Source organism: Anastrepha obliqua, chromosome 1 (assembly GCF_027943255.1).
Source record: "Anastrepha obliqua isolate idAnaObli1 chromosome 1, idAnaObli1_1.0, whole genome shotgun sequence".
NCBI lineage: Eukaryota > Metazoa > Arthropoda > Insecta > Diptera > Tephritidae > Anastrepha > Anastrepha obliqua.
In genome coordinates, this window is record NC_072892.1 from 60,319,348 (window position 1) to 60,342,378 (window position 23,031).

A 23,031-nucleotide genomic window follows, 5' to 3' on the forward strand; every position below is an offset into this window, starting at 1 on the left:
CATCATATGTAGTGTTGCAGAGGCGCAAAATGTTATAGACAAATGTAAGAGGATTTAATGGCCATACCGAAAAAGGAGTTTCAGAAATGTTTTGAGAGCTGGATCAAACGCTGGCATAAGTGTGTTGCCTTTGAAGGCGATAATATCACTGTTGAAGAGTAAACTCATATTTTGAATTTTCTGCATATAATCCCGGAACTTATTGATCAAGATGGTATATTATTGTATTTTGACAGTGCAAGCTGCTTACTACCGGCAATCTTAGTAGATAGTCAGTGTCATATCTCCGCGGAACAAAATGAATGCTAAAACAACGTTTTATAACGTTCCGAGCTTATTTCCAAAGTAAAGGTTGTGTGTTCCAAACAGCGCATTTATTAAAATGATGTCAAAATCACCTTTTCGGAAGTAGTTCACTTTCATTTCGGCAGTTATGTGAACAGGCAAAACTACTGCATCTGGGAATGGGAAAACCTGTGCGTGATCGTCGACAAGGCAGATCATCTTCTTAAATCATTTTTCAAATGGCTACTTCTTCTTTTTCAAAGCATTAAAATGTCGGGGCTTAAACCATCCTTCATAGTGCCACCTCAAACCGGTCGATTTTTAGCGTTTGCTTCATAGGTACGCATTCTCAAATTCTTCAAAATGTTTTTCACAACCTCTATCCTTCGGTTTCTCGGTCTGCCTTTCGCATTTACGCCCATTGGCTTTCTTGTCTCGTTCTGAGTGTGATCGTTTGTACCAAATTCTATGGCTCCCATCATTCATTCTTATTGGGCCAAAAATTTTTATAAACATTTTTTCGTCCATTCTAGCACTCAGCGTGCAGTCAACTGCTTTAAGAATCCATACCTCACATCCATACGTTAAGATTTGTCAAATAAGGGCCATAGAAAGTTAGCTTTGTAGTTTTAGACAAGAGCCGGACTTGAACGAGTTAATGTGGGCATAATACATTTTGTTGGCGGCATTAATGCGATTCCAGACTGCAGTAATTTTACAGAGGCACGAGAAACAATTTTTTGTGCGGGAAAATTGAAGGCGTGGGCCGGACGGTCTTTAGTTTGAGCAGGATGGTGCGCCATGCCACACAACATATGACCAAATCGATCTTTTCACGCGGCAAGTTCGGAAATCGTATTATTAGTTATAATATTTTACAAAATTATTTCTCGCGACATTTTTCTATATGCACATAAACTACAGGGTGGGCCATATAGCGTTTGCTTTTGACATGTCAAATGTGTTCATAATTTACTTAAAGGTTTTACATTTACGAAATGGGACGTTATACGCTTGAACAAAATAGGGAAATATTTGAAACCTATTTTAAATGTGGTGAGTCTTCTTCTTCTTTTCTGATTTTCATATCGGTGGCTACGTCAAATAAGCAAAATTGTCGGACTTGGGGCACAGAAAATCCACACGTTACTGTAGAGAAGCAAATGCATCCACAATGAGTCACTGTTCGGTGCGGTTTTTGGTCTGGCGGCATCATCGGGCCATTTTTTTCGAAAATGAGCGAGGAGCCGCGGTTACAGTAAATGGCGAGCGTTACCGTGACATGCTCAACGAGCTGTTTCCAAAAATTGCAGAGGATGACATGGACGACATTTGGTTTCAACAGGACGGTGCAACTTGTCACACTGCCAAAGTTACACTCGAACTTTTGGCTACCGTTTTTAATTTTCGGTATCAATTGGCCGCCTCACAGCTGTGATTTTAGCCCGTTGGACTATTTTTTGTGGGGAGCCGTTAAGCACAAATGCTATGCAAACCATCCAGAGACGATTGATGCTTTAAAACACGAAATCGAAGTTACCATTCATGAAATTGGAGCCCAAACAATCGAAAATGTATTTAAAAATTGGGTTGATCGAATGGCCTACTGTAAAGCCAGTCATGGCAGTCATTTGAACGATATTATTTTTCATTCATAAAAAAAAAGTGTGAAAAAATATTGATTAGTTTTTTGTTTTTTTAGCCGATTCAAAAAGCAAATTTTACGTACAATATGGATTTTAACCCTTTTTCCCCACTTTTCTAAAAGCTATCATGCAAAAAAATTCAAATTCAATATGATCATCAAACAATATTTTACTTAAGAATGCAAACAGACATAGCGGTTCTACGATATGTGTCCAGGAATTTCATCCTGAATTGGCGGTATTCCCCTTCTTAAAAAGCCGTTGGACTGTGTTTAAGGTATAGAAAAGAGGCGCAAAATTAATCATCCAATTTTTTTTTGAATAACTTTTGTATTAAATACAAAAAAAGTATTATTTTGAGCTAAGCAAATCTTTGTTTCTGTCTGCTTGTATTTTGCAGCTGTCTGGTTTACAAGTCTCAAATATGATTGACGTACGACACCATTTGCAAAAATTATAAATTTATTTTGAAGTGAAAATTTCTTTAGAATCGTTGGGAGTGATTTGAGAAAAAGTGAAACGAAAAAAGCGACACTCTTGGCTACGAATATTACATATACACGTAGCGACGAACTAAATAACTTTTAGGCCAGCGCCGACAGCATGGCGCGGTAGCCGAGCGACTAGCAATGTGAGCTTCCGATCCAAAATCCTTGGTTCGAATCACAAGAAAACAATTTTTTTTATACAGTTATTTTATTTTATTTTATGATATGTTTATGAGGAGCTTTTTTTCATGGCAGAAATACACTCGATGTTTTGCCATTGCCTGCTGAGGGGTGAGCGCTATTAGAAAAATAGTTTTCCTTAATTTTGGTGTTTTCACCGAGATTCGAACTGACGTTCTCTCTGTGAATTCTGAATAGTAGTCACGCACCAACCCATTCGGCTACGACGTTTGTTTAATTTTACTGATGCAAAAATGAGGAGAAATATATGAATAAAGTTTGCTTACTGTTTACGCATTTTCCAAAGGTGACGGAGAACCAAAAAAAAAGTCGAATTTCAAACAAATACGAATGCATATGTGTAATTGTCTTAGAGTTTCGGTCACGCCCCAGCAAAACCTGCGTGCATATGTGTTTGTAACATTCAAAAAAATGTAATTGTGTTAGAGTTTCGGTCACGCAGGTTTTGCTGGGGACGCTCATAATAGCAACCGCGTGTGTATTTTTATATTCGTAAATATTTTCATTTTTAAATATTTACCGCAATTATGCCGAAAAATAATGCAGAAAAGTGTCGTGAATATCGACAGAAAAAAAAATCAATAAAAAGCATCACGGAATTCATTCACGAAAATTTAATAAAGTATACACCAGAAGTATCGCGGATACTTAGAAAAGATTACAATAAAGTTCCAATGATTTTAAGTGGCGATTTTAACGTAACTTTTGCATTGGACACAGTGGTTCCTTTAATTGACGTTCTCAATACAACATTCAATTTAAAAATGTGCAACAATCGCACTGAATCGACAACACGATCAAAAACAACCATTGACGCGGTATTTCAAAGACATGTTGACAACATCGAAACCAAAGCATTTGTATCATATTTTAGCTATCATAAGCCACTCGTATCATTTGTTGAAATTGAGAACATTGAGGATGAATAATAATAAAATGAAGAAAATAAAATATGGACTTTAAAGCAATATTATAATGGACCTATAATTATCTTGCTCCTAATGCTGCTTCCGTCTTATTCTCTCTCAGTTTGTTTTACGGAAGGTTTCACTTCTATCGCGTCAAACCGTTAGACTGGTGTTTTTTGTTTTTAGTTTCATGTACAAGAATTTTTTAATTTTTCTGATTGTCGAAAATTAAATAAAAAAAGTAAACTTAAATACACAAATGTTGCGTATACGCCATCGCTACACGCAACACGTGCATTTTCCCATTGCACGCAGAAGAACTTAAGCATGTGGGCACTTCAATAAAAATTAACTTAATTTTTAATTTGTTAGAAACTCTCAAAGGTGCACTAATGTGCAAAGGCATTCTAACTTTATTCTCTAAAGAAAGAATGAATTGAAAAAAAAAACATGAATTAGACAAATCGCATAACGTCTTACCGCATAAAAACCAACAACCGACTGATTGCATTGTCTTGGCTGCAAAGTGAAAGAGAAAAATAGAAAAGCGCCAATCAAAGAGATAAAAAATGGGAGAAAAAAAGCAACAAGAGCCAGGCATACGCGTTGCATGCAACGCATCAGCAAACAAATGGGGCGGCTGCTGACGCGCAGGGCAATAAATTTCATTCAAAGTTCGGGCAGCAAAGGCAGAGCAGAGCAGAGCAGCAGGCAAAAAAGAAAAAGGAAAAACGCAGACGAAAAGTAGATGTAAGACAAGCGGCTAGTGCTGTGCTGAAACAAACAGAGATGCGAAGGAGAAGGCGAAGGCAGAAAAGCTGGAGACATTGAGGAGATGTTCAAAACTTCTCACTTGTTCTTGCACTTAGCGCTACGCCTCTTTTCAATTGCTATCTGGCGATGTGGGTGTGTCTGTGGTATTGTCTGAGAGCTATTGCCCGCTTAAATATATTTGTGAGTGTGAGTATATTGGAGTATGTGCGTGTGTATGCTTGCCCATTTGGCAGTGGCTTAGAAAACTTTCTGGCAGTGCAATGAATAATTAAGAACGGAAACGGAAACGTCCGCTGAAGCCAATAAAGCCAACGCCCAGCTGCTGTTCCAATCGACTACCAGCGACCATTGCCTTCTCCAACTTCGACTTGACTTGAGAAACCTTTTGGAGTAATATTATTTGTGTTGGCACTTGTTGTTGGCAACAACACAAAAACAACAAAAACCCAAAAAAAAGCATGCACAAAAACAAACGGCAACTAAAGATATGAGAGAATGAGTGAAGCAGAATTGAAAGTGGCCACAAGTGCAGCCAAATGTGGCCAAAAGGGCAACCTAAAAAAGCAGTTGCCTGCCGCAGTACCATTCAACTAACTTGGCTGACAAGTCAAGCAAAAAGGCCAGAAATGCAAAGTCGCGCGAACTTTCTGCAACCGCTTTTCATTGTGATTTTAATTTCATTGTTGTTTGAAGGCATGTGTGTGCGTGTGTAAGTGTGCTTGTGCATTTACGCGTACTTTCAATTACGCTTAGCTGGTATGTGTGTGCGAGTGAGTGGTTTGTAGACTGCAGTAAACAAATTCGTTGTGCATTGTTGTAGGGCAAAAACAAAAAAAAAACAAAAAATTGTGCTGGTGCTGGTTTTTGTGGCATTTGGCCGGCATTGACTTAGATTTGTGGTTGTCTATGAATGCTAAAAAGTTTGCACCAACAATAACAACACGAAAAGCAGTCGTACCAACGCCTTGGAACAATATGCTCTGCTGCATTTATCAGAAACTTGCTCATAATATATCGATAATAAGATGATCGCTTCAACACAAATGGCACAAAAGCTCAATTGTTATGCAGCAGCTGATTTGTTGCGCCCTCCCCTCTGCATTTGGGAATGGCACATTAAGAAGTGTTGCTTGAACTCTTCGTAAAAGCAGCAACGTATTTTCAAAATACTGCTTATATGAGTGTAGGTTGCTTTACAATAAATAGTAAGTAAGTAGTAGTAAATGTGAAAGGCTGGAGCCCACCGTCAACCAACTGATTGGATCTTACCAGTGTGGCTTTAGACCTGGAAAGTCTACCATCGACCAAATATTCACAATACGCCAAATCTTGGGAAAGACCCATGAAAGGAGAATCGACACACACCATCTTTTCGTCGAGTTCAAAGCTGCATTCGACAGTACGGAAATCAGTTACTTGTATGCCGCGATGTCTGACTTTGGTATCCCCGCAAAACTAATATGGTCGCCCAGCAGCGCAGTCAGAATTGGTAAGGACCTCTCCAAGCCGTTTGATACCAAACGAGGTTTCAGACAGGGTGACTCGCTGTGGTGTCACTTCTTTAACCTGATGCTGGAAAAGATCGTGCGAGCCGCAGAACTTAATCCCTCAGGCATAATTTTTTATAAGACCGTACAATTCTTGGCGCATGCTGATGATATTAATATCTGATTATGTAACCATTTTTACCCAGGTTAATACTGGCAAAATTATGTTAATTTCTTTGTACCTTTGACTGGGGAAAAGCTAAAAGGCGTCAGGAATTTAATTTAGAGGACGCCAAAAATGAATAACATAAAAACGAAAAATGTTCTTGTGTTATTCGTGCTTCAATGTCTTTAAGGATTTATTTGGTAGTTATTCTGGAAACCTGCGGAAATTTCCTTCTTCTTACCTTATTAATTTTTGGTTAAAGAAACTACGTAGGTTTGCATATGCCAATATCTATATATTAGTATGATATTTTTTCATAGGCATTTGATTTTCCATTTCAGTTCCATTGCCCTCAGTGTATCCCGATTATCACAAATAGAGAACTCTGTCTAATCTGCAGATCGCTGAGCAGCAATCAACTTGATTTCTTCCCTATATTTTTAATTCAAGTGATCGGTAATATCACAAGAGCTATTTGTCTCGATTTCTAAGAGCGTCAAAAACTGGTGAAAACATGAATAAAGTGAATGAAAACTTGATCAGTGAACGCAAATTAACCATCAGAGAGCTCGCATATCCTTCGCAGATCCCTTCAGGACATTATAGTTAATGATTTATGTTTTTCGCCTTTTCGGTACAAAGTTGGTCCCAACAGACTGGAATTTCATGCAAAAAAGGGATCGCATTGACATCACCAAAGAGATGATTTCAAAGGCTGAATCCAACCCAACATTTATCAAGCGGATCATTACTGGAAACGAAACGTGAATTTATGAGTACGACAAGCAATTTAGGCATGAAGCAAATGAGTGGAGTGCTCCGAATGAACGAAGAGCCACGTCGTTTTTAGTCAAAAGAGAAAGCGACGCTCGCGGTTTTTATGGACTACAACGGTATTGTACATAACGAAATAATTAGAATTTCTAAGAAAAAAAAATAAATATGCAGGATTATAGTTCATTGAATTTTGGTTGCACAGTCAGCGTCAAAATAAAGTGTACACCAGATATTGTTAAGTTTTGACCATTTGTTTGCTTATTTTATAATTTCTTGTCAATTTTTTCTGCTGACGGTATAAGGTAGAGAAAATGCGCAAAATGCACTTCCTAAAAGAATTGTCAAAAAGCAGTATAATTTTCAATGTACTTAAAACTTACACTTTATTATACCAAAATTCAATAATCTACAAAACTGCGTAACTGAAATTTTTCTATAAATTCCTAGTAAATATTGTGAAATTTTGCCGAACGTTTGCAGAATTTTTATAAATTTTGTGTTAAGTTTGAAACCTTAGTTTATATGAATTTTAGTTTCGTACGAACCATATTTTTATAAACAAATAATTTAAATTATGAAATAAGTAAACAAATAGTCAAAACTTAACAATATCTGGTGTACACTTTATTTTGACGCTGGCGGTATATTTTTGGCAGTTTTTTTTTGGTGACGGTCCTTTTATTTTTTTATATACATAAAACAAAACCGAATAGGTTTATATCATTTTTGGTAGAGGAATAGGCTAGAAAAGATTATTAAAATTAAATAGGAAACAAATAAATAAAGAAACATACAAATCCAATTTTAAATTAAATGGATTTTGCAGCATTATCCCACTGAGACTTTCTTATACTACAATTTTATAATCTATAAAAGTGTATACAAAAAATCCCTCTAGAAATTCTAATTAATACCCATGAAACTGAGATGTAAAATTTGTGAATTCTTTCTCGACAACATCCTAACACCTCGATATTAAGCTAATTTGGCTTCCAATCACAGTGGCATAGAACAAAACTACTGAGCTGATGAACTGGCTAGACAGGGGACCTTGAGGGTCGGTTGGAGTCTCCTTGTGAACCTGAGGTCTATTCAAGTCAATGCCGTCAACTCAGCGAGGGCTGGATCAGTGCACAAATTTGAATGTCTTTTTGGACGTGGTAAGCCTTTCTTACAGCAAGTTATTGAAATCTCAAAGTTTGCTGCTATACTTGGTTCTCAAGAAATGGATCTGACTCAAAAAAATTTCAAACAATAACAAAGTTATCACACGAGAAGTGTGGTAGTAAATCAGCACTATTCGTTAATTAGGATAATTTCAACAGAAATACTCAACCATTCAGCAACAACAACCACACATCAGATCGCTCACGGAAACTTTTAAATGTAATAAAGCTGCAGCTCTCGAAATTGGTGAGTACTCATACCGGGTATTGTCCGCTGGATATTCATGCGATAAAACTTCCGATTGTTTCAAGTCGTTTCTGCAGAAGCTGCCTGGACGCACCTTCTTCTTAACTGCCCTGCTCTTGACGTGCTAAGATTCAGACATTTGGGTTCTTACTTTTTTGTTACACCTGCAAATATTGCGGGTTTAAATATCACACACTTGATGAATTTCATCAGCAACTTGATGCGGTTAATGAAATTGTTATAAGCCACCGTTGCTCGTCATCTTCTAATCCAAACCTAATTCTCCCTTTTTCTATCTGTTCTTCTCCTTTCCTTATATTTTCTCACTGTATGCAGCCATTTCTTCTTATATAACACTCAATAAGTCATCCCATAAAATGGTAATGAATAAACATTGATGTGTCTTAACTCGACTCGATGCTTATCAGGTGAGAAGCTGCTTGTTGGATCCCGGAATGGCATTCACAACGAATATTAAAACTCTCAAATATTCATTTATAATGTAAATTAAAACAGTATTTGACATTTTTGAGTTCAAAATTTTAAGGTTAAGCGGCACTTGTTATTTGTGAAATTAAGTAGGTTTTATTTGCTGTGAAAATAAGTATAACGTAATTTAAAGTGCTGAAGAAATAAACTGTTATTTTTTGCCGTCATTTTGTCCCAAGCAATAGCATTTTGATTTCCCACAGCATTATTTTCGTCGTCATTTCGTCTTAAGCAACAGGATTTTCTCGTCATTTTGTCTCAAAAAACAGGATTTTTGTTTCCTTACTGATCAAGAACAGGATTTCAGTTTCCTTACTGCAAGATTTTGGTTTCTCTGGTCAATATTTGTGCACTCCCCCTATCTAAGTTTTGTGCTGCCTGGGAAAATAATCCTCGGTTCAGCACTGCTTATAAATTAAACATTCTTAAGGGATATAAATACATTTCTGTGTAAGTAGAAGTGCTTTGTTCATATTCTGGTCTACATAATTCACGCTGTAACGAGCTAAAAATTTCGAGCTTTGAAAAAAAAGATGCAAGGTAATGCGGAAATGGTCTTATAAAAACACGTCTCAAGTTTTAAACATTTACAAGCAACTGGAATTTGTTTGATACCGAAAATGCTTTAAGGTGTTTTCCTCTTTTTATTATAATATTTAAAGTATTCAAGTCGCGAAATATTCAAATGTAATACCATCTAAAAACCACTGACTAACATACGCATGACCCGGATTTATATCTGGTCAAGGACTGCCACTCCAGCTTCAGGGAATGTTTACGTGGTTACAATAACAACAAAATTTGCATTAGCATAAACATAAATTTAGCTAACATTATAATTATTAAAGTTTCATTTTTCCAATCACTGCACTCAAATGATACCTACTATGGCGTATACGTAACATCAATTATTCAAATTTCACGCGCTCTTGGGCGTATACGCAACCTAAACGCATTACATGGCATAGAATTCGCAATTCCACGCCAGCAAATTGCTAATATCATTGTGCAGTGAGGTGAAATGTAATTTTTCTGGTTTATCGATTCGTTGGCTGCTAACCGAAAAAGAAACCAAAACCAAAAACAACAACTCATTACACTCACCATACCAAAGTTGCCCAAATTTTGCGAGTAAACGTGATTCCATTATGATTGGTGATCAAATTCTTGTATATTTCTGTTCTGATGTATGCATGTATGCATGTGTGTATGCGTGTGTGCATTTATGTGTTTGTGCATGTTATATATGTGGTTTTTAATTAAAATTAAACGCTTAGTGCATATTTCTATGCGCACAGCAAAGCAATCGCACGCTCCATTGCCGAAGTGTTACTATTTGAGCCAAAGGAAAAAAGAACACAAATTTCATAAATACTAATAATTTGGGGAAATTTCCCACAAATGGTTAGGGTGTACAGCAAAGTGAAAGTTTTTTTCGACGATAGTTGCTGTTTTCTCTGTTTGCGGATTTCCCAAAACACATACCAACGCACTTACTGCACCGCAGCGAACATTCGGTCAGTGGCGATTGCGGTTGACCAAAGCTGCTCTGCCGATATGCCACTCAGCGCTGCCCGCATGTTGGCATGTAGAAAAGAGCAAAACAAATATACAAATTCAATCAAATTTCAAAAATCGTTACGCTGCAAATGGCAGAAAGCGCGCGAAAAGCGCGTAATTTGATTTGTATTGCGAGAATAGCACTTGGAAAGCAATAGCGGGAGGTTGGACAAAAAAGGCAAAAAAAATGTGGTAGTTGTAATTATTTTGCGCTCTCCTTTCGTTTGTTATTTTCGTTTTAGTGTTGTAATTGTTGTAATCACTGAGTTGTGGTTATTTTGCTAGTGTCTGTTGATGTTGTTGTTAAGGCTGTTTATGTTGTTGTTGCTGTCAAGTTCGTTATTTAACATCTTTTTCCCGTCGATTTGCAAATCAATGCCGCATGCAACACGCACTCACACACACACACACACACTCTAAATTACTACATATTAATTTAACTTTCGCCCTACGCCCCTCGGGCGCTCAAAGTGGTCAGCACTATCTACCTCACTGTGGCTTCATTGCGTTTCCCCAGAACTTTCAGTAAAATTCGTCGTACGCACATCGCTCCACGCCACCGATTACATACATGCATATGTATGTATATTACAGGGAAGCCTTTTAATTAAATTTCACCTGCCACTAGCCACACGCCAATAAACGCCACACAACACACTCACACTCCGACTTCAGTTGGCCCTATCACTTTACTGGTAACGGCGCTCATTTGCTGCTAAGTTTGGCAAATTAATTTGTTGCACAAATCGTGGCGTCAATCGGGCGTGAATACACACATTTGTTTGGCAGGGCGCGAAAGAAGAGGAGTAGTTGCATTATACGAGTACCAGAAAAATTCATTAAAAGTTTCCCGCTGTAAGGTGAAATCCTGTATGTTTGCCAGTGCGCTTGGAATTCTCAGCAACTTTACTTCAGAACAATTTTGTGGGGCGAAAGAGGGTTAGATTTACAGTTTTTAATGATTCACATACTTTTTTTTTTTGGTACGCAAGGAATGCATATAATTTACTGAAACAATGAGTACATTCAAATAATTCCTGCAAGTAAATTTAGCTCCCTTTCAGGATGAACGTCACAGCTGAAGAAAATACAAATTCGGCAAAAACGACCTCAAAATTTTCAATTTATTTTGTCACCCGATCTAGAAATAAAAGCGCATTCTTGCATAAGAAGATTGTGTTGAGTGATACAAGAGGCATTCAACGAATTCTCGGTATCGGGATGCTTTACTTATGAAGTCGGTAGTTTTATTAATGCAGTAAATAGTTACATTCCAGGACGGTATAAATGCAAAATAAATTAATAATATATAATTGCGGTCATTCCTAACCTAGTAGTACTTGGTGAAAGAAGTTCGTAATGACTGACGCGACAATGTTGCAGAAAATCGAAAACCATATTATGCTTAAATTTCTTATTCGAGAGTCATTTGAAAATCCCGTGCAAAGGGAGAACGATGGCGTCGCCAGCGTTTAGCGAGGTTATGTTTAGTTAGTAGCATCTGTTAGAAGAACAAACACCAAGTTTTAATCAGACCGGGCTATTGCTTTGTGTTTAGCATACGTTTCAATCGAGGAAGTCGAGTGATATGCCTTTCCCATCACAACAACGCACCACGTCACGCCTCAGCAGTTATGAGCTGAGACGCAAAATTTATGGAAAATTTATGGCTATTTTTCAGATTGGGGTAAATACTACTATTCGGAAGGGACCAATAAACTAGAACAGCGTTGAATGAAGTGTATAAGCCTAAAAAGAGACAATAGTATGTCGAAAAGTAAAGAAAAATTTACCACAAACAATTAAGTTATTTTCCATTTTTGCACGGACTTTTCAAACAATCCTTGTAAAACAAGAAAAAAGGCAAAACTTCACACTCGAAGAAATTGTGGCTATTAACCAGGATTTTCCACTCTCATTATCTACAATTCAAAACTAGTCAAGTGAATTTAAAAGAACCAGGCAGATCATTGAAGACGACTCTCACTCAAGCAGCCCCGCTACTGCGGATATACATAAAGGGTTTTCCAATAACAGGTGTTATTTTGAATAGCCCGCTATTTCGGTAGATGTCATTTTTGAAGCTGTCATTTTTTGATATTTGACAAGAAGAAACTACGCCATTAATAAAAATGGAACAATATGCGCTTAAACAACGCTTTGAAATTATTAAAATTTACTATAAAAATGGTGAAAATTTCGCAGAGGCGGTTCGTAAACCTCGAACATTTTTGGGTCATCATGAAGCACCTTGTCAGACCGCAATACACAAATTGGTGAAAAAATTCGAGTTGTTGGGACAAGTTAGTGATGTAAAGAATAAAACCCGTGCACGTCGCGCAAGAACAGCAAAAAATATTGCGGTTCTAGCCGAAAGTGTTGAAGAAAACCCAGGTTTGTTCATTCCTCGTCGTTCTTTGGAATTAGGCATTCCACAAACGTCATTACACCGTATTTTGCATAAAGATTTGGGTCTTAAGACTTATAAAGTCCAGTTAACACCAGAACTCAAGCCGCCTGATCATCAACAACGTCGTGTCTTTGCTGATTGGGTCATTGAAATGCATAAAAATGATCCGGAATTCCATCGAAAAATCATCTTGAGTGATGAGGCCCATTTCCACCTCGGTGGCTTCCTCAACAAGCAAAATTGTCGAATCTGAGGCTTAGAAAATCCAAGATGTATTGTTGGAAAGCCTCTCTATCCGCAACGTGTGATTGTTTGATGCGGTTTATGAACCGGCGGAGTCATTGGACCTTACTTTTTCGAAAATGAAGCTGGACCAACAGTTACGGTGAATGGATTGCGTTATCGAGAGATGTTTAATGATTTCTTTTGGTCGGAATTGGGTGGTATTGATCTGGGCAAACGTTGATCATTGATACATTTTAAACAAGACGGCGCTACGTGCCACACAAACAGCGAAACCATTGATCTTTAATCAAAATAACACCTCTTATTCGAAAATCCTTTAGAAGAAAATATGAAAGAAATTGAGAAACTTGTACTGGAGAATGCCCGAATAAAGCTTTAATTATTTGCAGAGAACACTATCCATTGGCATCATGACCATCTTAACCTCGCAAAACTGAATGCAAAGTAGTTATCTCAAATGCTTTCAGCTCTGCAAAAATACATGAGAGTTGTAGGAAATATTCGACGGATATTTGCGTCCGGCGTGAAGAATATTAGCCAATAGGATGACATCAGAGATGAAACGTGGATTCATCGCTATGAGCCTGAGAGCAAGCAAGAGACTATGTAGTGGAAAGATGAAGCAGATCCTTCTAAAACTTCCAAAATCACAGCATACGCCAGAAAGATCTTAACCACAATAGTGTGGAGTTCAAAAGAAGTTTTGTTGATTATATAATTTTTTTTCCTTTAACTCCAACTGCACTAAAAATAGCAAAATCTAACGCAAGCAATTAATGAAAAAAAGAAACAAGGAATACTGCCTGTGCCCAGGCATCAGGTCCATATGGTTTAATATGGGCCATAAGAAATTGGAAGGGCCACCACGTCTACCGAAAAATGGGCGCAATGTGCGCAACGTTTGCGTTAATGAACAATCATTTTGATAATAAAGTTTTATCATTTGAACGTGCTGTTCAATCGTGTAACTTGCCATGATGATTTGGCATAAACAACTGAATAATAAACAAAAGATTTGACAGATGTCACCAAAACAAAATGGCTGCCACAGGGCGCCAAAATCGACCCGCGCCAATTGAAAAACCATTTATTTGCGGAAAATATTAAGCCGCACACCTCAAAAAGGAAGAGGAGCTTGGATAAATACCCACAAAGACTGTAAACGTCAATTATATATATATATATATAAGGACTGGATCAGGTCGGTTTCCATTCTGAGGTAACTAGTCAGGTCGGGCTAAAAATGAATGAATGCAACTAAGTGATAGATCAAGCTATCTCGACCGACTGTCCATGCGCAGTAGTAGATACAACCACCCAATATTGTCTAATGAGAATGTACAAGCTAATCTATAATGAATTCTATTGCACCGATAGAAATGAGAGGGACGTGTAAATTCATGTCTACCAACGTCCGCAGCCAAAGTAATTTTACCACAATAGGAGTTATAGTGAAGACTTGAGTCCAAATAAGTTGTATCACAATGGGATTCCAGGTCTAAGTGAGCGCCTCTACAGCCATGAGTCCACCATAGTCTAACCTAATTGAATCTAATTTCTATATAAAGCTATGTATTTTTTAATTCACCTACTACAAGAGTACAATATCGCCATTGCTCTACTCACCCTATCTGCAACTACGAGTCCCCAGCTTAACTTCCTATTCAGCAAAGAACCCAGATATTTAACCTTTTTCGTTATTTAAAGTTTTTCCTTGCTAAAAATATCTGCTTAGGAATAGATGCCTTTCTCTCCTTTTAAAGAGTATCCGATCCGGTTTCGAATAGTATTCCCTATTGCAGAAAATCAGACAATGCCGGAGAGTGCTTTCCCAATATTGCTATGATAATACCATCGGTGTGTGAAATTATTTTTATTTCCAAATTTTCAAGTTCTTGGAGCAGACTCTTCACTGTGAGGCGCTACAGTAGTGCTGAGAATACCCCACCCTTAATGAGCGATGTTGTTATTTCCTCAAGGGATCAGTTACTGAATGCAACTTCTAAGCCTGTTTTTCAAAAATATTCATCTTCACAGCTTCGTTTTCATTTTATTTTCAAAATTCAAAAAGTCGTCGGGAGTCAAGTCCGGACTGTACGGTCAATATTTGCGAATCAGTTAACTTTTAAGTCATTCTTCGAAACTGGATTTATTATTTGCTAATCTATAGTTCTTCTATTGCCTGATCCAATTAAATTCTTTAATTTAAATCTTTAAATTCTTTGTAGTACTTAGATCTTTAATTAGCACTAGCCAAACTTTTAACTTTCTTCTTGGTCCTGATCGTTGGATAAATCTCGGTTGGATAATTTGGACGGGAGTCTATTTTGCATGCCGAAACAATCGAACTCAATTTTTATCATTTCATATATTGACATTTGACTATTTCGTGACACAAACTATTTCGGAGTATTTCCTTTTTTAGCCAAAAATTTAATCCTAGCGTATTGCACCAACATACGAAAAATATTGATGTGATAGTTTTGCTTGTGGCAGGTTTAACTCTTGATGGTCAGTGTTTCTAGTAACGAGATGAGGAGTCATCGCTTAGTGCCGTGAATGGTAGTGCTATTAGCCGCCACTCGTAATGCCTAAATTTACTGGTTAGCGTAGTTGCAATCAAATACATACATTCACACATTAAGGGCGGCCGGCATCCACATAAGAAAGAGGTTGTCTGTAAAGTCGATTTACTGGTGATAGTTTAACGTGACAACGTCATAAGAAAATACTGATGGAATGGTTGCACTTTTCAAAAGAAAATTTTAATTTTATTTGTTTGATAGATATTTTGTATGGATATAGAGGAAGAGGTAAATGGAATCGCAATGGAATAGGTCAAGTTACACTTACACAAACGTGAAAAATGACGAAACATTTATAAAATTCATGAAAGATATGTTCAATTTCGATTGTGCATCAGACGTTAGTAGTCAACAACACTAAGAGGCACCATCACCGATTTGCCCTTTTCAAGACACTTTACAATCGAAACACTCCCTTTCATTTCCTACTTTTTCTATCATCGTCCTATTCTCAACAGAGAAATGGTTCATTACCATGCACACAGGAAGAAGGCATATGAAAATAAAAATATGTGAATTTATATACATATGCGCATATACATACATATATATGCTCACTCAAGTGGGAGAGAGCCAGATGCCGAACGTTGACGAACGCGGGGGCCGATTGTGCCTCTTTGTCGTTCGTTCCGCCCTATCGCTTACAGTTCAAGCAAGGTATCGCCGCATGAGCGGCTACATCGAATTATAAGACGTTATCACGTCAAAAAGGATTGAAAAATCCATTATTTTGTCGGCAAATGGCTGTTGTGGACGATGTCTCGTAAAGTATCGATCAAGCAATTTAAAGTTGGCGCTCATTATCAATGTGACATTTCACACTAAAAAATTCTTGTGCTGTGTTTGTTTGTTCCATTGAGCTGTGAGTTTTAGGGTGTTTGCAATCAAAGTCAACAAAGGCAAAATTCGGTACATTTTACAGTATCTGTGATAAAGATGAAAATACAAGTCAAGCTGCTGAAATTGTGAATGGTGGTTTTGGTGCCAGTACTGTAATCGCTACTGTGCAATTCGTGTTTCGTCGATTCCGTTCAGTCATTTTCGATGACCGATAAAACCACAGAAATAAAGGAAGTTGACCGGCATGTCTGTAGTCGTAGCCCAAGAACTAAAGATCGACCATAGAACAGTTTTAAATCATTTGCCCAAAACTTCTAAGCAAATTAATGGATTTCATAGACGATACATACCGTCAGCGTCAAAATAAGGTGTACAGAAAACATTGCTAAGTTTTGACTGTTTATTTATTTTTAAACTAGTTTCTTTTTTCGCTTTGTGCGGTGCTGCGTAGTCGTTAGCAAAACAGCAGTACCGATAGCTAGACGATCAGCTACAATACCATTAAATCACAATAAAACTATAAATGCAAAAAGTACACATTTTTTCCTTAGTTTGTGTATGTGCCAGTACCATAACAAATCTCAGGGCGGTACATATTCTGAAATAGTCTATGAATACGCTAGTGTATGTCGCACTGTTACGTGTTACTTCCATTGATGGATTGTTTATAATTACACGCAATGATAATTTGAGATTCTACCACGGCCGGAGACCATCAACAACAATGACATCATTGCAAGCAGAATTTCGAAGACTGTCGATGAATTGTTTACAATACAAGAAAGAGAAGGATTGTCAATATACTCTTTTAATTGTCAAAGTCTACGTGCTCATGCTACTGACGTATTGAATTCAGTTATGGAAAAATACAATGTGGTAGTTTCTCCTGAGACTTGGTTGTGTGAAGACGAGGAGATCAGTTTACCAGTGTAAAATAAGTAATGTTCGAACCGGAGGAGTCGCTATCTACCACAACAAAAATGATACCGTGAATATCCTCACACCACACTTACGATGTACCGCTGTACAGTCAACATCAAATGCAGCTATAGCAGAAGATGTCGGTGATATTTATATTTCTGTGTGACGTGCGATAAATGGACAAACATAGTAATTGTGGGTGTCTACATAACTTCGAATTCACATATCAACAACATTATCGCATTTTTGTTTGTTATTAAGATCCACTCATGATGGTTCTTCCTCAACGCGACGATCTGAAACCTCTCATATTAACTGGAGATTTCAATGTAAATTTTGCATCGAACACTTCCATGAAAGTAGTAGAATTTTTAGAACATCAACTGAATTTACAAATGAGTAATGACCGCTATATTTCAACAACAAAATCAGGAACAACGATAGATGCCCTATTTTCTCGCTATATCGACACAAGCGAGTATATTATATTATATATACATATATGTATATCCTATTTCAGTTACCAAAAACCGGTTGTATCCACTGCTGCTATTGCACCATCAATACAAAATGTACAGGCTATTGAAGTACCGACTAATGTACAAATTTCAGAAATAAATGAATAATAATATTATCGACTACTATTGTATGTAATTTCATAAAAAATCATTTCAATCCTCATGAAAATGTTTAAATTTAATCCAGAAATTAAGAAGTTTCACTTCAAATAGGCTCACATAGCGCAGCTGGCCATTTTTTTAATAAAATCTAGTTCATACTACAATAAAAACCATATAAAACAAAGTTTGGAGTTTTGTATAAAGTTTGTATAAATTCGGTAAATTTTCATAAAAGTTTTAAACTTCTCACTTAGAAATTTTAGAATAATTTCGGGTACGCAGTTTTATAGCTCATTGAATTTTGGCATATCCAAGTGCAGTAGATTAAAAATCACACTGATTGTTGAGAATTTTTTTTGGTCGTGTTCTTATGCATTCTCCCCATTTAACGCCTACTCCGCATCGCTTTTATATGGGAGAAAACACCCAACCTCCTCAGCAGAAAAAATTGTCAAAAATAAACGAAAGTTTTTAGTCACATGAAACTTACACTTTATTATACCAAAACTCAATAGATAATAAGACCGCATACCTGAAATGTTTTTAAAAACTCTGAGTAAAAATTGGAAATTTTGATGAAAACTTCTTATCAAGACTTACCATTTTATTTCGACGCTGACTGTATATACATATATATATATATATATACATAGAGAGTACATCTCCTTACGAACACTCCTATTATCCAGACACCTCCCGTGAGTGGATATTTTTTTCTATAAATGTTAGGCATCGGAAGAAGTCACCCTCTTTTGAGTGGACATCTCTCTTGGAAGGACAAAGGCTGACTGGCGGTGAGTGTCCGCCCAAGAGATGTGTGTAACATATTTTTTTATAAACTTTCTCTGAGTAAAATAAATAATTGTAGCAATAATCAAGCCCTTTTCAAATGCGTAAAATTATTTATTTGTTTATTTATTTAGTAACTTTAGAAATATAATGTTTCTTACAGACTACACAGCACTAACAGTGTTTTGTAAGAATTACCTATATATACATATGTACATTTAGTTAAAAAAATCATTCAGTGATAATTTGAACTTACATTTAGGTAGCTATAAATCAAAAGCCAAAGAACTTGAAATATGGTTAAACTCTTTCAATGTTCTAATCAAAGGTGCTTTCGAGACATAAACAGTTCTAACCCGCTCTACGATGAATAAGTCATTACTCTGAAGACTTTTTCGAGGTATGTGAAGATGAATGCGCTCTAAGAATAAAAACGAGTCAATTGTCCCATCTATAAAATCGAAAAGAAAGCAGACTGAAAGTATACTTTTCCTTTTTTCAACGATTTCAAATTAAGTGATGCACTCCCTGCAAATAAGGGAATCGAATCAGTGAAGTTCAAAGATCTGAGTGGCAAACAAAGAAATTTCTTTTGAATGCGTTCAAGTCTAGTGATGTGGCACTGATGATACGGCCTTCACAAATCGACACTAGCTTGGATCGTATGAGTGAAGTAAAAAATGACTTTAAAGTGTACCGATCCGTAAAATCGGAAGCAAACGGCCGAATAAAGGCAAGCGAAGATTATGATTTGGCGAAGACAAAATTCAAATGACTAAGAAACTGAAAAGTGAAGTCAAAGATTTCTTCCAAATCAGTAATTTCATTAAGAGCATTTAGACCCGAGTTCTTTATAAAATATGAGGAAGAGATAAGATGCTTCTTCTTCTTCTTCTTAATTGGCGCGATAACCGCTTACGCGATTTTGGCCGAGTTTAACAAAGCGCACCAGTCGTTTCTTTCTCGTGCTAACCGGTGCCAATTGGACACACCAAGTGAAGCCAAGTCCTTCTCCACCTGATCTTTCCAACGCAGAGGAGGCCGCCCTCTTCCTCTGCTACCACCAACTGGTACCACATCGAATACTTTCAAAGCCGGAGCGTTTGTATCCATTCGGACGACATGACCCAGCCAACGTAGCCACTGGATCTTTATTCGCTGCGCTATGTCTATGTCGTCGTAAGGCGCATACAGCTCATCGTTTCATCGTCTGCGATATTCGCCGTTGCCAACGTGCAAAGGTCCAAAAATCTTTAGGCAGAATCTTTCTCTCGAACACTCCAAGCGTCGCTTCATCGGATGTTGTCATCGTCCAAGCTTCTGCGCCATACGTTAGGACGGGCATGATGAGAGTCTTGTAGAGTGTTAGTTTTGTTCATCGAGAGAGGACTTTACTGCTCAGTTGCCTACTTAGTCCAAAGTAGCACTTGTTGGCAAGAGAGATTCTGCGTTGGATTTCAAGGCTGACATTGTTATCGGTGTTAATGCTGGTTCCTAAATAAACGAAGTCTTTTACAACCTCGAAATTATAACTGTCAGCAGTGACGTGGGTGCCGATACGCGAGTGCGCCGACTGTTTGTTTGAAGACAGGAGGTACTTCGTTTTGTCCTCCTTTACCACCGAACCCATTCGCTTTTCCTCTTTATCCAGTTTGGAGAAGGCAGAACTAACAGCGCGGGTGTTAAGGCCGATGATGTCAATATCATCAGCAGAAGCCAGCAATTGTACGCTCTTATAAAAAATTGTGCCTGATCGATTAAGTTCTGCGGCTCGTACGATGCTCCCCAACATCAGGTTAAAGAAGTCACACGACAGCGAGTCACCTTGTCTGAAACCTCGTTTGGTACCAAACGGCTCGGAGAGGTCGATCTGGTTTCGTGTTTTTCGATCAGGGGACAGCCAGGTAGCCAGGAATCTGGTTCTACAGACTACCATGTTTCGGGCCCCGGCGAAGTCGATCAGCCTCTGTCCGTTACCGGATGTTTCGTTGTGCAGGCTGAATTTTCCGACTGTAGGACCAAAAATTCCCTCCTTGTCCACCTTGGCGTTGAAGTCGCTAAGCACGATTTTTATGTCGTGGCGGGGGCAGCGCTTATACGCTCTCCCACAACAAATCCGACACCGAATTCGCGGTCCTTTACATGGCAGCTGTAGTTGAGCTGCTTGAACCATATGCAGAAAAATCGTCCTGGCCACTCCCAAGTTAATGGCGATCAGTAACTTTCCCCACTTGCATGGACTTCTACACATGGAACCATCCTCCTAAATTAGATGCTTAGACTTAGAAAATGATCCTTGACAGCATTTTTTAATATTTGCTTGAAGTGCTAGGTGCGCAACTAAGTTCCAGCTGTTTGTCAATAGATGTAGCCAACAGTGTGTGCTAGTCGATTCTAACATAAACTTCGGTATCATAAACTTTGGGTTTTGTTAAAATGTCTGATATTGTGCTCTTTCATTCGAAAAAAAAGGCGGCTGAAACAACGTGCCGAAATTGGTTCCGGCGCTTCAAAGAAGGGAGACCAAAAACCTTCGAAGACGCTGAATTGGAGGCATTGCTCAATGAGGATCCGTGTCAGACGCCAGAAGAGCTTGCTTCAGTATTAGGAGTTACCCGCCAAGCCATTTCCAAGCGATTGCATGCTTTGGGAATGATTCAGAAATAGAGGACTGGGGTTTCTTATGAGTTAAAACCAAGGGATGTTGAACGTCGTTTTTTCGCCTGTGAACAACTACTACAGTGGCAAGAAAGGAAAGGTTTTCTTTATCGTATCGTGACGGGTGATGAAAAATGGATTCATTACAGCAATCCAAAGAAAAGAAAGTCATGGAGACTGCCCTTTCATGCCTGTACGTCGTCGCTTCGGCCGAATATTCACGCTGCGAAGGTTATGCTATGTATTTGGTGGGACCAAGTTGGTGTTATTTATTATGAACTGTCAAAACAAAGCGAAACCATCACAAGGGATCGGTATCGACTTCAATTGATGCGATTGAGCCAAGCACTGCGCGAGAAGCGGTGATTCTACAGCATGAGAACGATCGGTCTCACGTTGCCAAATTCGTTAGAACCTACCTGGAAACAATAAAATGGGAAATTCTACCCCACCCGCCATATTCTCTACATATTGCGCTGTCCGACTATCACCTGTTCCGATCTATGGCACATGGTCTAGCTGACCAGCAGTTCCATTCATCCAAGTTCCAAAAAATGGCTTGAGCCGTGGATAGCCTCAAAAGATTAACAGTTTTACTGCGACGGTATACGAGATCTACCAGGATGATGAGAAAAGTAGTAGCCAGTGATGGGCAATACTTTCAATGATTCACTTGTAACCATTTTTTGAGAATAAAGTTGTATTTTCATCAAAAAACAGCGAATTTTTTTCCCAAAAATGTTTCAAATTTTTTTCGAACTGGCTTCTTATCCGCTCTAATGTGAATATTTGTGTGCATTTGAATAACACAGACCATGCACATGTACATATCCATATAAGTATTTGATACATCCAAACAACCAAATTGGATTTCTATGAATTTATTCAATGCTCTCATTTGCTGCAAGTGTGGCATTGCAAATTGCATTGATGCAATCAAACAAAGGCAGCATCTAAAAACATCCACGCACACACACACCACACATATGAACATAGGTATATACATATGTACGTTTATTTAAGGATATTGGATTAATCGATATTTAGTACTTTTATTGCCCCACTGCTATTTGTATGACAACTGGTATTTCATCGATGGATGTATGTAACTTTTTGTTGCCTGTGTATTAGTAAACAATTTTTAGTTGATATTGAATATGTGAGCAAAACATTTGTTCGTTTATTTAACTATTTACAAATGTGTGTGTATGTATATGTAAGCTGGTAATATTAATTTTGGCCTATTTGCAGTTGCGGATTTAATTCCGAATTTTGTTGACTTACCAATGCCTTTCTCTGTGAATATGCAAGAGTTTGGAGTGTTGCTAAGCACTGGGATTTACTTTAGTTACATAAAGGCATACAGACTTAAATATGAATGCAAACATTGCATAAGCATTGGTGCAAATGAATATTTTATAGCGCTATAATAGCTGTAAATACAAACACATTGCCAATTAAAAAGCAAAACAAAAAAAAAAAATACTGTACAATTGGATAATGCGTAATTGTTTGTTTGTTTACGAGTACATTGTTTTTGTGTCAATTTATCTGTTGCGTTTGGATATGAAAAATTCATATCGAAAATTTAAGTGAAAATGACGAACTATTGTTTGTCTGACAAAAATACTATAAAAAAAGAGTTTGTTAAATGTGCTTTTCATCAACTCAGCGTAAAAGAAAAATTAAGTCATATTTTCAAGCAATAAAAGTCTTTACAGTCTTTAATGAAGAACCTCCTATTCGAGCTCTTCGAATGCGGCTTTAC

General features: G+C 37.6%; 1 protein-coding gene across 1 annotated transcript in view; it reads right to left on the reverse strand.

Annotated features, from left to right (window-relative positions):
- Positions 1 to 4,570: 4,570 nt before the first annotated feature.
- Positions 4,571 to 23,031, reverse strand: part of LOC129253151 (tigger transposable element-derived protein 2-like) — a 28,191-nt gene continuing 9,730 nt past the window's right edge. Inside the window, exon 2 of the mRNA XM_054891422.1 lies at positions 4,571 to 4,684. Within this exon, the coding sequence (XP_054747397.1) occupies positions 4,571 to 4,684 (114 nt within the window). The remainder of the gene's footprint in view (positions 4,685 to 23,031) is intronic.